At 43.4% G+C, this 18,056-nt stretch overlaps 1 protein-coding gene across 1 annotated transcript in view; it reads left to right on the forward strand.

Moving 5' to 3' along the window:
- Positions 1-18,056, forward strand: part of LOC146829275 (integrator complex subunit 6-like) — a 319,223-nt gene that overhangs the window by 59,636 nt on the left and 241,531 nt on the right. The window contains exons 3-5 of the mRNA XM_085607922.1: positions 11,002-11,151; positions 12,249-12,338; positions 15,949-16,132. Coding sequence (XP_085464048.1) covers positions 11,002-11,151; positions 12,249-12,338; positions 15,949-16,132 — 424 coding nt within the window. The remainder of the gene's footprint in view (positions 1-11,001; positions 11,152-12,248; positions 12,339-15,948; positions 16,133-18,056) is intronic.

The raw sequence follows: 18,056 nt of genomic DNA on the forward strand, positions 1-18,056 counted from the left end.
ATAAACACCCAGCCGCTCCAATCAGTGACGATCTCCAGCCCCTCAGGGATCCAAAAGTGAAACCGAAAGTAATGGAGCGGCCCCTGGCACAGATCCGCTGCCGCTGTTGTTCAATTACACCCCGGCTCCACAGGTCACCCTCGCACCGGGCACAGCCATCGATTGGGCCTCGAAAGTTCCAACCACCGTAGATCAGGATTCCCAGGTCCGATTTGGTTTCTGAAAGAAGGTCCACGCTCAGCCAGAATTCGCCTTCCAGATTCCGTCAGCCAAGTCAGGATAAATTCAGGATAAATTCCGAGGAGCGGCAAGGGTCCGGGGAGCCCTGTGCTCACGCGACCATCTTGGATGCGCGCTAGGCTCCTCCCCCTAAGTGATAGTTTTTAAACATGTTTTCGGAAACATTCTTGTCCTCACCCTAATGACAATGCTGTTAATGAACTAAGAGGCAAGTCAGGGGTCATGTGTATCCTATATGTGGCTAGCTTTTTATTATATATGGAGTAAAAGTTTAGTTTATTAAATTGAACAAAATTATTTTTTTGTGCAGCAGACATGCTGAACTCGCATATTTGAAGGTGTACTCATATATGATAATGGAGAAAATGACAGCTCAGTGAATTAAAATATTTGCCCATGATCACATCATTTGAAACCAGTTTATGGGTCAAGAACATTACAATTAGGTCGAGTAGAATACTTAAGTCACTAGACCTGCGGTAACATTCTAATGATTTTCTGAGGCCTGCTGTGGCAGACCTTAACTGTACAAAACCAGAGTACAGATTTAAATAAACATACTTCATCTCGGTAATGGGACCAGCTAGATATATAATTAAGCTTCTATTTTTAATAGTTACTAAAAATCAGATTCAGTGGTGTAGTTGGATTTGTAGTAGATATTAAAAGAAAGTAACTTTTACCCTTACTAAAGCTCCTGAAGGCTAATTTGCATGAACTCTCCAGCAACTCAGCCTGTGCATGGCCTGAATGAGGTGAGCAGTTCCTCTAAGGAGCTACACAATAGGTCAGCTTGATAGACAGATTTACCTCAATAGACATGCATGACTCTTCTGAGCACAGCCGAATATTCAGGGTGGGGCCTGTAGACATCCTGTTGACACAACAGTATCAATGCAGTGCACCCCAAGGCACCCTCCTCATAACACTTTTTGAACCTGCGGAAGAATAGAAGAGCACTGGACCTTTTGTCTGTGATCTCAAAAGAGGCCCTTGAGGACTGGACTTGCTTCCCCTCATACCCAGGACAAAGAAGTGGACTCCAAGGCTCAGTTGGCTGACCTCCTGTCTGGCTAGACACAACATGCGTCAGGAGGCTTTTTCCTAAAGTGCCCAGCTGACTAGTGGCAACTGGACTTGGACTGGACTTTGTTGTTGGCCTCTGCTTGAGAGTCTCTAAGTACCCTCCCCTGAGATCCTGGTGGTTTTCAACATGTACTCCTGGGTCAATTTCAATGTTTTTCTTTAGAAAAGTGAAGAGTCCCTTTCTGAGTTGGGGCATAACACAGTTTTGGAACTTTTTGACTTCCATACTCATCACCATTTCTTTTTATTGGAATTTTGTCATTTTGTTGTTGTATTGTCTATTAAATTTTGCTTTATTTTTCTTATTTTTGGGGAACTTTTATTACTTCATTATTGACTTTATTACTGTTTTGGTACTGCATGTATACTTTACTGCCATAAGCGAAGCCTGTCTGCTCTGTGCCATAGCTACCAGGCAGTTGATCTCAGGTTAATTTAGTGAGTTTGAGAGCTCACCCAGATAAGAGTTGTGATTATTGCTTGAGGTGGGCTGTCGCCCACCCCGTAAAATAATCCAATTTCTTACAAGCACCACCACCACCAGTGAATTGAAAGAGTGTTAAATGGAGGAAAATCTTCTGGAGCAACATTTCTGGAAAGTAGATTCTTTTTTTTTTTAAATCTCTTCATGAAAAATTTGTGATGTAGAGACAATAACACTTGCAACGATGCCTTGAACACAGTAAGGACATAATAACTCAGTACTTTAGGTAGAGAAGGACTGTAGGAAGGTGGAATCTGACTGCATGGTTACCCCCATTTTTTACCTGGTGTTTTGCTGGTTTTCAACTTAGTTTGACTGGGATCCTGCTAATCAGGACCCCAGTCTATCTGCTTTCTCCCTAAATTGGTTGTTCATGTACTTTAAGTACACTTCAGATTGGATTCTGGGGTACGCTTATAAGTCCCTAGTATATGGTATACCATATACCCAGGGCATAGGTACCCCATGGCCTCTCAGGGGCTGCAGCATGTATTATGCCACCCCTGGGAGACCATTCAAAATGACACAACAGTTCTGCTACAGCAGCCTGTGTAAGGTGGTGTATGCACCCCTTACTTAGATATAGGTTCACTATATCTATCCATATCACTGCACATAAAAACCTATCATTCACCCCTATGGAAGGCCTTATCAATCCTGAAGGCAGGGTGCTGGGTTTTATGTGATAGGGTGCACCTGCATGAGCAGAGCCCCTCTGCAGCCTTCGGAACCTCTATTCCGGGGTTGTTTGTAATGCAGCCATACCATATACTCTTAAGTGCATTATAACCTCGCAGTAAATGCTTACTTTAAAACAGCTGCATGGAAACATGTTGTGTTTGGTGTCAAACGCCTTGGAATCATACCTCCACACCAGTAACTGGTGTAGGAGGTATGATTCCACCCTACTAGAGGGAGAAACATGACAGCACCGGTACACCCGGTACCAGCTTCACAGACCCTGGCATCACAAAATGGATGCTGCCAGCCACAGACATGAGTCTGCCCTCCTGCTGCCGGACAAAACTCCAGCAGGGAGACGGCTGGACAATAGGTTTCCAGTCACAGGGACGTGTGATCACCTCCCAGACAGGCTTTAGTGTATTGGGTCTGGGTGGGTGCACTCCAAGAGTGCTTTGATGTCTGCACTGGGGGCACATTTGGTGTCTCTGTGCATAGTCCTGCTCAAACCGGTTGCAGGGGCTATCAGCCCCTGCTCTGGCACGAAACTGGACAAAGGACATGGGTGTGCCCCCCCCCCTCTGTCCTGACCCTCCCATAAGTGAGTCCCCAGAGTTTGTCCCACCCCTTCCTTGGATATAAAGTAGGAACCCCTGGCTACAGGACTTTAGATTTACCTGGACGAAACTCTGCTACAGAATCCCAGAACTTCAACTATCTACACGACGTTGGACGACCAAAGAATCTCCCTTGGAGTAAAGGAGTTACTCTCCTGCAAGGCAGGCACCAAAGACACATCTGTCCGGTTGGCAACTACGCAGCTCCTGAAGGACTCTGAAAATTTTGCAACACAGGAGGTGGGCTTCCAAGCTTCCCCGAGGCCAAACTGTGCTCTCAGCAAACATGAGATCCAAAGTCCTCGTGGGGACCGTGCAACCCAAACCCCTGGACACGTGCACATTTGCAGCATCATATGCTTTTTGGCGATCCCTGAGGCTGTGCTTTGGGTTACTTGTAGTCCAGACCCCAGGCAGTGATTCCACCGAAGATTACTGGCCTACACTCCATGAGTGTCTCGTGGGCTGGTATTTAGTGATTCCTCTCGAAGTCCCTTCGCGATCCCTTGTCCGTCGACTTGTGGGTCCCTGAGAAGGGTACTTTAACTTTCAGTGGGCTTACCTGGTTGCTCCAGACGTGCCCTGACTCTCCATCGCTTGGGGAATCCACAGGACCTTGCTGGTCCACACCAAAGCCTTTTTACTGTCACCGTGTGGGCTGCCGTTGCCAAGGCCTGTTGGTCTCCAATCTGGACACCGACCCCCCAGCACTGGACATCCTTCGTGGGACAGCTCGCCTGCAGACTTTGGTCGTTGTCGATGTCTCCTGGTCCCTGTGGCAGTGGAGTCAAGCTTCACCTCTTCATACCTGAAACACCCGACATTGGTGGGCATTGGTCTACCGTGCCCCTGGTCACCTTGAAGTGACCCAGACTCTGTCCCCTCTGCTTTCAGGTACTTCACATCTCCGATCCAGGCTTAGATCACACGGGACACTTTTCCTCTTAACGGCAGCAGCACTTTGCAGCATCTCACAATAGAAAACTATGACAATTCCCGACACCATTTGACACCTATGCACCCGGCTTCCCTGGGTTAGGTAACACGAGTACTCCGGTGCTCACATGGGTGCTGGCCTTAGAACCTTCTAAGTTTGAAAGGGTTTGCTCCAAGTCCTCTCCTAAGTGTCCTTAATCTTTAAAATTCCAACCGCGACTTTCCCATAGGATTGTACAGAGCTCGCGGCTGTGTTCTCACACTGCACGCATCCCCCGTGGGTCCTCTGTCTCTACCTTGGGTGGTTCCTTGGGGTCCCAGCGATTCTACGTGCTCTAGGCACTGTGTCTAGTCAAGTCGTTGTTCTTATACCACTTTCTTAATATATGGTTTGGTCTCCCCCTGGGGCCCATTGTATATTGTGCTATTTACTGTCGTTCTAGGGCTTTCATATTGTGTATCTTGTTCTCTATTCTCATAAAGAGGTTAGTAGAGAGTGTTTATTAATAAATACATATATTTCATATACATACCTTGTGTTGTCATTCAGGAGGTTATAATCTGGTAAACCAAGCTGCTTTACATTCCTTTGAGACTTAGCCTGAAGGCTGCTCTCCATAGCTACCACTAGGATAGCTTTCAATAAAGGTTATCTTTAACCAAATCATCAATCAGGGTTGTTTGGACTGGTACAAGGTGCCCACTTTAATTAGCGGACAGCATATACTAGGACAACTTCTCACAAGGACCACTATAGCTGATGAAAACAGCTGCATGCATCACTCAGAATGCGGTGGAAGGCAATGTGCTTAGAAATAGCGGTAGAGTACTAGTGCATTATCGTTGAAAGACCCTCTCTCAACAACATAACAAAGAGGGGAGAAATGAAGAACCAAGAAAACATGTGCATTTTGCATCTGTATTCAGAAGGGCTACAGGACGATCTAAGGCACAGAGTGAGCTATCCTTACCTGGTTTCGGGATCAAGGAGATCTCCGTCTCAGACATAGTGGGGGTAAAGCCCGAGGCAGCTGTGAAGGTGTTAAATCGGGCTAACAACCGGTCCTGAAATTGAAGAAGAAACCTACAATAGAATGCTTCTTCCAGACCATCTGGTCCTGGGGTTTAACTGAGCGGGTGGCATTTCTTATTTGGTTAATAAGCTGCCATGATAAGGTCTGGCCACTGTGATCCAGTGGGGCTTTCAGCTTAAGTATAGTAAAAACATTCTATAAGGGGCTTTATAAATCTTGCAATATTTTGGCTCAGGGTTAGAAAACTATACATTTTCCTTGGACTTAACCCATGCACTAAACCAACTTGAACTGCAGGTAGCTGCATTGACATCTATGTCTCCCACACATCTCAAAGGCTTTTTGAAGACTTCTTCTAGTTCTGCTAGTCAACGTTTGAACATAATGTACTGTTTGTCAAAGGAAAAAGTGGGAGGTGGTGATTTCTTCCTGTCGCCCCAAAGTAGCTCAGCAGTACCTGACCTGGAATCTGGACCATGGTCTTTGCCGTTTCTGGACATTATTCCTTATGAATCTGCACCCACTAAATGTTTTAATAGCAATCTGGTCAAATTTTGGAGAAAAAGGGAAAGTATGTAATCTGAGTAACATGGGTGTTCAGGAACCCACAGAGCCATGGTTAGGCAGCGAATGCTGAGCGAGGGCGTAGCTTTGAAGCAAGTGTGACTACAAGCGTCCCTCCCCTACCATGCATAGCTCATGGGGCAATGTTAGAATCTTTGAAAATTGAATTAAACCAATTTACCAAATAGGTAGTACTGAGTCAACATACCAATTGGGTATTGTATGAACACATGTAAACAAAACCTTGAATAGACAATGTAATTTTATCAGTTGTAATTCAGGAGTGGTAACAAGGGATCAATTTAGTTGGTCCTGACAAAAAGCCGCAGGGAAGGCTTGAAACATGTAGACCTGGAGCAAACACATACATTATATGGTGCACCTCCAATCACCCCCTTTTAGGTCTCGCCTAGCGAACGCAGCGCATGCGCTGCTTCGCCTTGGCGAGACTATTGTTGGTGGTTTTGCTAGCTAAGGGAGACAAACCATGTGCGCGCACGGACAGGCGATGTGCACGTGCATGGCGTCTTCTCTCTAGCGATATTAGCTTTCACACGCTCCCAGCGCTCTCACTTTCATGTGCTTCATTTAGCTTTCAGTTTCACTGCAACTATACAAGGCAGCTTCAGAGCGGTGCCCGGCGCCGGACAGCAGATGTGCACACGCACGGCGTCTTGCCCGGCTCGCGGGCTTCAGAGCTATGCCCGGCGCCGAACAGCAGATGGGCACACGCATGGCATCTCGTTTTGATAATGGGGCAGTCTGCGAGGGTGAACATGCTACGGAATGTGAGTATGTTGCTGTTGTTAGACAAGCACGTGCTGAGCATGTCTGTGAATTGCTGCTGATGTAATTTTGAGTGGGTGGACACTGACCTGCTTTTTGGGTGCTATTGAGTTCTGTTTTTTTGTCCCGTGAAAATCACCTCGAAAGTACCTTCCTTCGAGTGTCTGTCTTGGAAACTGGATTCTGAAGTCCGCGTTGCAGGAAACAAAAGCGACTCTTAAATGAAAACGAAACTTTCATAAATACTTACGGTTTCGATATGACTGCTCGCCCAACAAAGTTCAATGATGTTTTTAAAGCTCTAAAGACAGAATCAATCTCATAGCAAAGTTGGACTACTGTAACACGTACCACAAGCCAGTTGTTTTTTTATTGTTTTTTTTTAACTGGATTAATCTGGGACTTTCCATTGAAATGCTTTGAATTAAACATTGTTTTTCAGGGCCACATCATGGATTAGTACCGGTAATTAATGGTGGAGATAAATTGAAGCGCCAAATCTTCACTGCTCCAACAGTGAGACTCGCTCCCTTATCATTATAGCAATCACACCTCGACTGAACAAGTGTTTTGTGTAATCTGCCACTGCACCGTAGTGCTGCGTGGTAGTTTTTGAAAGTTTCCCTGCGTAGCTTTGGAGGACATGATCACGCTGACGATCGTTTCGAGTAACAAGCATTTGCAATGCAATCGGTCTCGCATTTACGCGAGTTTAAGCTATTGGCATTGTAAATGACAATGCCTTTTATTTAAGTTTTAAAAACGTAAACAAAAATAAAAGGCATTGTAATTTGTAATGTGAACAGCTCAAACTTGCGTAAATGCGCGACCTATTGCATTGCAAATGCTTGTTTAACAATACCAGCCACAGGTTTAAATAAAGTTTAGGCTCCTAGTGGCCAGGTATTTTTGAGACTTTTTTCACTATCTCACTGACCCTTCCACTCCTATTTTTAGTAATATATCCCACACCTTCCAAAAAGTGCTCCCACGTCCCGTCAGTCGCAGTTCGCCCGTCCCTCAGCAGGGCGGGAAGAACCCGATGATGAAGCATGCCACCAAGGGGCCTTTTAGTGGGTGAGGGTTATTTTTAGGGAATAACGGTACATCTGGGATGATATCAGTTTTTACTTTCTAGTGGATATCTCTTGATTGTTCTATATCGTACAGGAGGCAAGGTCCACTACGTACCTCTCTCACCCTCATTTGATTACCATAGTTCAGAAACTTAATCATGTGTTATTTGCTCGCCCCTAACTGACCCTTAATCGCCACCACTTTTTAAAGCAAATGTTTTTAAAGAATAATATTAAATCAGTTGCAGCTGCATGAGAATTCCTTTATCACCCAAGTAATGAAGTTATTTGTACAAAAGTCTTATTTATTTTATTTTTTTAAATATGTTTTTATTAACAACATGAGACATAGTGACCGCCAAGTTACAGTAGACATCGCAGTGTGGTAATTGCACATTCATAGAAGTATCCAGATACACAACATGTGGTTTATCAAACCTATTCTATATGCAAGGTATCTGATTGTGGGAATTGATCACTGTCATCTGGAGAGAATAGGAGGAGGGAGAGGCACAGGAAGGGGGAGTGGGGATAAGAGGAGGGAAAACAAAGGTATAACAGTGTGAGAGCTCTACGGTCTGTAGGGCTTGCACAGGATCCACATATGGATCTGTCCCATCAGCAGCAAGGGACTACACTGCGGCCAGTCCTGTGTAAGTGTAATTGTGCAAAAGTTTTTTATTTATTTTTTATTTTTTATAAAGGTTTCATGAATTCCTATTAATTTGGATTGAAGCTTGCTGCTATATTTTAGAGTTTATCTTGGTAATATGAATATCAAGGAATTTAATCATGTGTTATTTGTTTGCCCTGCACTACTCCATTTCGCCATCTCATCCTAAGTCCAATGTTTTTAATACTATATCAGCTGTGGGGGCAGGGGAACTTTTCAATTTACTCAAAAAATGAGGTTACGTGCACATAAAGTCAAACAATTATTTGTTATTATCTTTATGTGCTTGCTGTTATATCTCGTTTTTATGTGGCCCTCTTTTGAGTTCTAAAACATAAATATAGGATTGTGGATGTGGGAAAAAGGGAGCTCAGATTAGGAAACATAGAGTGTGATGAAAAACACCTATATCCATATAGTGCTTATGGAGTGCATACTGAAGAGTTGAAAGGGGAAACCATCCTCCAGGAAAAGGGGGAAAATCTGTAAGAAGAGCAAGTAAAATAAATGGATTTCTAAAGGAATGAGGTCAAGAAAGTGCACTTCCATACCTCGTCTTGTAAAAGTTTAAGGATATGTTGTGCATGTACCTTTATCTTTCAGGAAATGGTGATACCAACCTCTTGCCCATGTGGTTGATTCCACTTAGCTCATTGTGGGGTTCTCCTGTTTTTTGCTTCAAGTGAAGCTGATATATATGATACAGAAATGGCCATGTAAGTGAAGAGGCACCTACCCCCTTTAGGATGCTGGTACCGCACCGAACTTCACATCAGGAATTATTCTCCATTCTCTACAAATGTCACTGAGATACCTGCTAAATGGAATGATTAACATGTTGTGAAGATCAGGAAGAATTTGGGAAGACTCCTGAAAGAAAAAAACATTTTGATACCTCTCCCTCTACACAGCTGTCCCAATTGTTGTTGGATTGCACTGGCAAAGTTGATACATATTTAATTATTTTTACCAGTGCTCAAGTACTTTTGAGTAAATTCCTATGACACATAAAGGATATGCAAAAACAAACTAGCCAATGGGAGTAATGTTGTTCCTTTTTAGTTTGCTCATGATTGAAGTTTCGTTCATGTTACTGGCTACTGAGCATCATATTTTGCTGTTAGTGCTAGGCTATGACTGTTTCCTGACCTTAGATGAATGCCTGGGGGCGGTGGGGATGAGAAGTTAAATGTTATAGTTAATGTCTCAAAGATGCTCAAATGGACTGCTAAGGTTCTTTTTCTTGGAGACATGTTTGACTGCAATAAATTGAGAAGAACCACACGTATGTTCTAGGAGAGCAAGTGCAGGAAGCACTTGGAATTTAGCTCACATTTTTAACAGTTTTGTTGTATTTTGTAACTGGAGTACTCAGAAATTGCTTCCAATGCTCAGTTGCCAACAGAAGTCTTTAAAGATTAAGGCAAAGAATAGGTTTGCAGCTTGTATGTGTATTGTATGAAAAGCAGGAGGCTCCGCAGTTGGCCCCAAGGCAGCTTTAGGGAGAAGCAATCTGCACAGGAAGGAACAAGAGAAGGTGGGCACAATATCTGGTCTTCCAAGATGTCCAGCATCAGAGAATGGCCATATTTTAGCCAGGCATGCAAGCAGGACAAGGTGTTAGACCAGAGGAGATAATCAGATGCAGGCCCTTAAAGGAAACAGGACCAATCGGCAGTATCCATCTTAATTAGGTTATGATTGAGCCTCAACTCAAAACAGTAAACAGCGCTGTAAAAGGGAACAAACCTCTAAACATGAGCAAGCAAGAACGACAATGCAAAACTATATGGATATTAAGGACATCCAAGAACACCACCATTAGACAATAGTTCATTTAGTTGCACACTCCTGATGAATAAACATTTACTATAAAGAAGAGTTAGACTCTGGTGTGGGCCTTCGATTGATAACTTCTATATCTATAGGGTAAATTTTGTGGTTGTCAAAAAATGGAAATTCCACCAACAGAAGTACATGTATATCATTGTGCACATGCCAGACAAAGGACACAGTCCGGCAGTATGGATGTAACAAAACCCACTTGTCCTGGCCAATAAAGTCATGAAAATGCACTTCAGTTGTAATTGATGATAACACACAAAGTGATCCCAGCACTCACTCAGTGACATACTCACGACCAGGAGTGTTTTATATGTTGTCAGAAAGTTGTAAACTCTTAGACTTAACCACTTGCCATTTTTTTAAAGTCAGCTTTGTGAATCTTAGAAACATTGAAAGTAAAAACAAAAAAAAGAAAAACACAAAAGGGGCCCTTTGGTCAAGTGGGAACATGCATTTTGTTACTCACAGTGGGTCTGGATATGCACACATGAATGCAATGCTGGGCCAACCACCAGCGAATTGAGAGAAAGGCAGAGCGAGAATGAAGACAACTGCATTTTTGTAGATCACCCCGTAGTCTTCCTTTCCCATATGCCTGGTCGGCCATGTGAAGTGGGAAGGGGAAAACATGGTAATTTCAGGTCTATGTCTGCTTTAATTGCCCGTGCACCAGCGCTTATTGAGCGTGTTGCTTTATAGGCCGAGAAAGGGACATGTCTTTTTGGCCCAGGTGGGTTTGTTACATCCACCAGGATGGAGACTAGGTCCCACATACAAGGATCATTAAATGTAAGCATATGCAAGTATCAATGCGTCCTGCATGTTCCCCATCTGAATACTGTGTCTGCGTGATGTGTGGGACTGGTTGGCCATCTTAGATCTGCTCTTTGTGCTTCCGGGATGTGCCCCTGCCTTGTCGTGTAAGCTGTTTGGGTTTGGGTTTTAGTCAGATGATCGATGTAAACCTTTCTTTTGACAGGCTGGTTGGAAGGAAAACCATGCAACGTTCATGAACGAGCTGAAAAACCTTCAGGCTTCAGGACTGACGACGCTCGGGCAGGCACTAAGATCATCCTTTGATCTCTTAAATGTGAACAGATTAGTGTCTGGAATCGACAATTATGGACAGGTGAGCATCTGTTCTATACTGACACTTGATAAACGTCCGTTTTGTAAAACATATTTCAGTCCGGGGGTGGGTGATGAGCGATTGAGGATAAAATGTAAATTTAAAATGTTTATAACAGTAGGTTGCAGTAAGATACAACAAGCTTTGGCTCTTATTCTCCTGTTACCGACTGAAACTGGAATTCTGAGCAATGCAGTCGCAACCTGGGGTTGGGGACCCACTTGGGCGTTCAGACCTTGCATATGTTATTTGGGGGCGAGGGGGCGAAGTTGGAAATTTTGAAATTACCTATGAAACTCATTGAGCAAACACAGATTACACTGGCAATTTACCTGTTTCATAGGGGACAACTCTGCATTCCATGTCAGTTCTGAGTTATCCACTCTGTTGGTAATTTTGGATGCAAGGTTACTGCATAGGATTTAGGCATGCACTTGGAATTAAAGCCTAAGTGTGGTCCACTATAAGTGACTGTACCAGCTAGTACATCCGCTGACTCCCTCGTGAATGGGTAGACTTCATACTGTGCCATTGCCGCACTACTTCCTTGAGCTTCTGTTACAGTTGCGATCAGCCGGCAACACCACCAGGCAAGGTGAGGAGTTTTTTCGTTGCAGGTGCCTAACCTTACAATGGATAGCCCTTGAGTGCTCGGTGTGCAATACCTGGATGGACAGTCTGCACAGTCCTAGAGAAACGGACATCCTCACCACCCTCTGGCGGAGCAGAGACCGTGTGGTGGAGATGCATCGAGAAAGAGAGACCTAATGGGTCATAAGGCTAGAACACCAGCTAAAAGTGCCAAACTGCTGAATATTGGCTGACATAGAACTTTTAAAATGGAACAGAAGCTGATCTAATATCACCTTGTGGTAATGGCTACCTCTGTCCCCTCGCCCCTCTCCGCCACCACACCTACCTCTCTTGTGTCACAATGTTTCAAATAACCCAATAGTTTTTATCTTGTGTCTATTGTCACTTCATACTGATGAGGGTAGTGATATTTCAATCCAAAATGTCTTATTCGGTGTGCTAGTGTTACAACTAAAGTTAAAACAGTTTAACAATCTGATTGTTTTCTCTTTCTGTTCTTTAAGGGGAGAAATCCCTTTTTTTTAGAGCCTTCCGTTTTAATTACAATCACTGATGGAAACAAACTTACATCCTCTGCAAGTGTACAAGAAGAGGTAAGACAGATATTTACAGTGCAGTTCTTGGGTTCATAAGAACGGCAGAGTATGAAGATGTTACCAGCACGCGTTCCTTGAATTGTTGCAATGTGTCTGTTCTTGCTTTGGAAATATAGTATACCTGAATAAAAGGGATAAAACACTCCTAGGATTGGGAGCATCATTGGATTAGGAATACAGCCGTAGACTCAGAATCAGGTGGAGGGTTGTGAATCCCGATCCCCCATGTTAGAGACAACCCATCCAAAGGTTTTCAGACAACTGTCAGCTGCAGGAATTAATTAGAAAATGAGCAACCTGCTACACAAAAACAGTGTGAGATAACATAGCATCGTGATTAAGATTTATTCTCGGGGCAACCATGCGTTCTTTCTTCAGGCATCTTAAAATTATTAGAGTAAGGTACTAACTATTGGTTCTACAATTTTCATTTACAATCTAAAAGCCATAACCATGACATTTTGCATAGTGACTAACACCTAATGTGAAATCTACCCCAGGTGGGAATGAATGTTGTTGAGAAGCCCAAGAGACTGATCCATCTCACAGGAGCTCAGCACTGAAGGAATAAATCTGAAAACTGTCGGAGACCATGTTTGATCAAAATCAAATCAAATCAGGTGTTTGTTAAGCGCGACAACTCACCCGTAAAGGTCTCAAGGCGTTTGTCGGCGTGGGGGACGGGTTTTGCAGGTTCCAGTCCATCAAGGAGGGAGTCTGTCGAAGAGGCAGGTTTTGAGGTTTGTTGCGAAGATGGGGAGCGATGTTATCTGTCTGAGGTGGAGCGGAGGGTCATTCGAGGCTCTGGCCTCGCGGAAGGAGAAGGAGCGGCCTCCCGATCTGTTTTTTCTGGTGCGGGGGACCACGGCGTAGGAGAGCTGGGCTGATCGTAGGGTCCTTTGGGGTGCGTGGAATTTGAGTCGGCTATTCAGGTATGATCAAAGACAAGTGCCCTATTCTTCCTGAAGAAGGAGACTTGCCGAGATTCCAGCAACTCTTGTCCTCGAAGATTATAATAATGGAGATTAGTTACTATTCTTCTCTTAATTTCAAATGCTTAGTCTTCCTATGAGCAAATATTAAGAGCAGAGACAGATACCTGCTTCACCAAATAAGTGTTGGGTTACTAATTGCAGCCTATTATCAAAATTCTAACAGTGAAGATCAACAAAAGGTCTATAGACTATGGTGAACACTTACTGGGAGGGTGTTGATGTACGCAAGAACTTGATGAAGGCCGGCCAGAGAGACCCCGGTGTATTCAATACCACAGGTCCTTCATTTCTTCTGAAAGGCTTTGAGTCCGAATGCTTGGCCTTCCACTCTTTGTATAATGTATTAGGCCATAGCTTACACTTACCTGTGGTCTTCGTACCCCTTTAGTCAACTGTCCTAAAAGAAACAAAAGAAAATTGGATGATCACTCCAGATATAGGGTATTAACTGTGTTATGCCCTCCCTCCAGAGTATATGCAAAGATGCTAGTCAAACTAAAGGGCAAAAATTATCTTGTTGTATTCCGGTATTTAAAAAGGTGATGTCAATAGTGCCTAAGGCACTGGCATTAATGTTGATGGCAAAGTGTTTATTGCTAATCTGCCGTGCTGCCGTGCTATGTGATTGTTGATTGCTTGACTGCCTTAAACAAAGTAGGTAGAGCCATATTGCCGATCAAATGTTTTGAAATGGTAAACACCAAAAAGCTTAGTAACATTAACTGTACAAGAAAACCAAGGTAATAGTGAGCAACAGAGGCCAGACTATGGCTTCCCCATGGGAGTAGAGTGAACAGTGTTGTGTGCTGGCACCACTTTTCATCTGTATCTCTGCCATTTAGAGTTGGAATTTGCCAAAGTTCAGTTGTTTCCACCTACGATTGAGCCAAAACATAAGACAGCACTATTTTGCAGACTGTGTCATCTGTGATCATACCTTCTAGGTACCTAGTCACTGACATGGCTAACACTCAGACTGTGAAGTTTTGAGGAAAACACAGTTTAGGGCTATGGATTTAGACAGTTTACTCGTACCAAAATATGTACATTTTTGCAAACTGTATGTAAGTAATGCAACTTAGTCCCTGGAGCAGGAAACAATAGAAAAGTCCACCAAGTTTAGTTGATTTTATGGGTCTTAGTCTCTCACGTTAGTTAAGGCATTTAATAATAAAATGTATCAATATAGCCCTATGGTACGCAGGTGTTTCAGATTAAAAAACTTTTTGTTGCTGCCACGCGTAGTCCAGTGTTTGAAGAAACTCTTTTTGGTACAGATATCAACACAAATGGAGATGCTAAAGCTGAAGTTGGGACTTTTTCCATTTTGACCCAGGGCACTGTCATTACTATTACATTTGGATTTTTGATTGTCACTAGCACCAACACATTTCTTTCGTTCTTTGATTTATTGTTAAAAAAACACACATGCCAAACGTGGTGTTTTATAATTAATTTAGTAAATTGTAGCTAAAGTTGATTCTATCATCCAAATGTTTAAAGAGTTCCATTAGAAGTGTTACAAAGGAAATGGCAAACGTTGTCATTCCGAATTGATTTATCATCTACAGAAAAAGCCATTTTGTGCACAATGTTATGGTGCATAGGTTGTGGTGATCTGCCATGGCATTGCAATTGTTAAAAACCTAGGTGTTAAAAAATGTTTTATGTTTTAGATTGAGTTAAGCTCAGTGCAGTGTTGTCTACCACAGAGTAATCTATAGTATGGAGAGTCTTTTGTCAAGAAAGAGACTGCAGTTCATGTTTACCATTACATGTCATTTTGTAGTAAAAACACAATCTTTCCAATGTTTCATACATTTTTGGTACATGTGGACGCAAATGTACCAATGTAATAATGAGCTTTTATGAACAGGATGTTCTGGTCACTGTTGTACACTTGTTAAAGGTTTTCCCTAGAGATATAAAATATTGTGAGTTTATTTTTGTGTTCATATTTTTCTATATGAATTGTTTAAACAGATTGTAGATTATAGGTAGAAAGTAGTTTGATATTAAGTCATTGATATCACAAATCCAGCGAATTTAAATTGGAGTGTAAAACACTGACTTTTTTAAATTCCACTCATATGCTGTCAAACTGAATATCCTCTTGTATGTGCTGCAATATTTTTTAAAGCCCGTCTGCCCCATCGTTAGCTGTGTTTGGATCCTAAAAGGCCACACTTTAGCATCCTAACTGCAATACATTTTCTAAGGTGCTTTACCTTGACCTCTTAAGTAATTTTTCTTGCAAAGATTGTTTTTAGACATTAAACATGGCCAACATTGCTGAATTGTGGTTCATGAAATTTCATGGAAATGTTGCATAGATCTGCCTGTGGCACAAAATGTGATTAGCTGGTGTCTTGCATAATGTTTCATGAGGAATACCAGCAGGACACTGGTTTGAGTAGATCATGTCTCTTTGAGAGACATTTTTTGCGTGAATCCAATCTCGCTAGGAGGAAATAACGCAATATCACCTAATGCAACTTTTTGAGGAATTGCATGTTATGCAAAAGGTTGGCATTTTACAAATTTCATCGCTAAAATGTACATTTCTTTCAGTCCTAGCATTAATGTTTTCTATGAAATGTTGCTTTACACAGCTTCACCTTCCCTTGAATTCTCCTTTACCTGGAAGTGAACTTACCAAGGAACCTTTCCGCTGGGACCAGAGGCTGTTTGCGCTGGTGCTGCGTCTGCCTGGAGCCTCGTCTGTCGAGTCAGAGCAGCTGGGGAGTGTGCCAATGGATGAGTCTCCAATAACACAGATGTGTGAAGTCACAGGAGGTATTCAGAAAGGAAGGTCTTGTGATCACATTCAAATGACCATTAATGGCCTGACATGTTATCTCAAGTGTTGCCATGAGGTCCTGTATGCTCAGACTCTTGTTTGTGACTTTGCACAGAAGTTCTGACTTTATTAACATCGTTATGGCTTTTAAGATGAAAAGTAACGCTAACCCAAATGTGTTTGCATTTCTGCTTCTTATTTGCATTAAGTAAAAACTTTTATTGATAAGGAAAAAGAAAAAGAAAAACATAAAGCAGCAATGTAATGAAGTTCGCAGCACATAAGTAAATTTTTCGATACTGTTGGAATCTGGGAAGCACCGTGCAAACCCACTGTTTAGTCATATCAATTTTAGCAGGTACACCCATCAAATAATTCACACATAGTAGCTTAAATTTGAGAAACAAATATCAGCGCCATTCCATGCTTGATACGGAAGTGATCCCCTCAGTCAATACCAGGTAAGGGCACATCATCAATACCCGAGATATCCAGCAGCTTCTGTCGTTCACGTTGCAGTTACACAGTAGGGGACAAGCAGATGCTACCTCTGTATCTATTTCAGTTCCCCCATTTATGGTCCCATTTCTTAGGGCATCCCCTGTTTTTAAAAACATCTTTCTCAGCGAACATTGCCCTGTCCATGTCAGCTGCCCAGTCGCACAGAGCTGGGACCACCCCCACTCCCCATTTCTGAGCAATATTGCGTTTTGCAATGGCCCACCCCAATGAGGCCCAAGTTTGCACCGTTAATGCTAGGTCAGTGGCCTCCCAAATATTCAGGAGACATAGCTGGGGGGAAGCCTTCAGCGTCTTGTCACCTGCTCTCGCCATCTGTTTTGTGACGTTACTCCAGTAGGACTGCACTAATCGGCAATCCCAAAGGATATGGAAAAAGGTTCTCGGTTGGTGGCACTACCGGAGGCAAAGGGGGTCATCCCTTTTACCTATCTTAACCAAGATCCCTGCGTCCAAGTATATTCGATGAAGGATCTTCAATTGGACCAGGCGCAATCTCATTGGAATAGCTACCTCTCTGGGGGAGGCCAGAGCATCACGCCAGTCATCATCGTCTAAATCCCCCAGGTCTGCCTCCCAACTTTGTCGTAGGCGCTTCAAAGGGTCCGGACGATTATTTATTAGCTTTTTATCTGTGAGGGATATGGTCTTCCATTGGAGAGGCCTCAGGTAGTGGGGCATCCTTAGGTAAGGCTGCTTTAATCGCGTGGCTGATTTGTAGATATCAGAATGCCTCTGTCTGTGCTAGTTGGTATTTAGTCTGTAGGTCCTCAAATGTGGCTGTGTCCCCCCACCCACATGTCGCCCACCATCGAGATGCTGATCATATCCCACTTGTCAAATCCAGGACAGTTGCTGAACTGCCCCAGCAGCTCTGGTTCCCAGAGTGGTGTGGCTTTTGTAAGCTTGTTATGCCAGCCCCATTTCCTATTCATCCCGTGCCTGACCTCTACTGTGCGAGTCGTGGGTCTCGTGAGATTAAGCTTGCGAGGGTGTGTGTAAAGTGCCCTACTGTAGCCCCCCTACCCAGATGTCAGCGGTCCGTCTGGAAGTTTGGGTCATCATATTCCCCATGCGCCCACCTGTTGACTGCCACCAAGTGGGATGCCTGATAGTAAAGCCTTATGTTGGGTAACAAAATACCACCATCATACCACCCCATCGTCAACTTTTTCATAGCAATATGCGGGCCCAACCATCCCACAGCAGCCCCCGCACAATGCTGTCAATACTGGCAAAGTAGGTGTCAGGGATCATGTTAGGGGTGCTTTGTAATGCGTAGAGAAAAACGTGGTAGTGCTAACATCATAAAGAGGGCTGCTCGTCCCAAGAAAGTAAGTGGGGGGACGTCAATATTTGACGTCGAACCGAAGATGTGCGAGGGGAGCAAGTAGGTTCAAT

The sequence above is a fragment of the Triturus cristatus genome, chromosome 5_2 (genome assembly GCF_964204655.1).
Source record: "Triturus cristatus chromosome 5_2, aTriCri1.1, whole genome shotgun sequence".
Taxonomy (NCBI): Eukaryota; Metazoa; Chordata; class Amphibia; order Caudata; family Salamandridae; genus Triturus; species Triturus cristatus.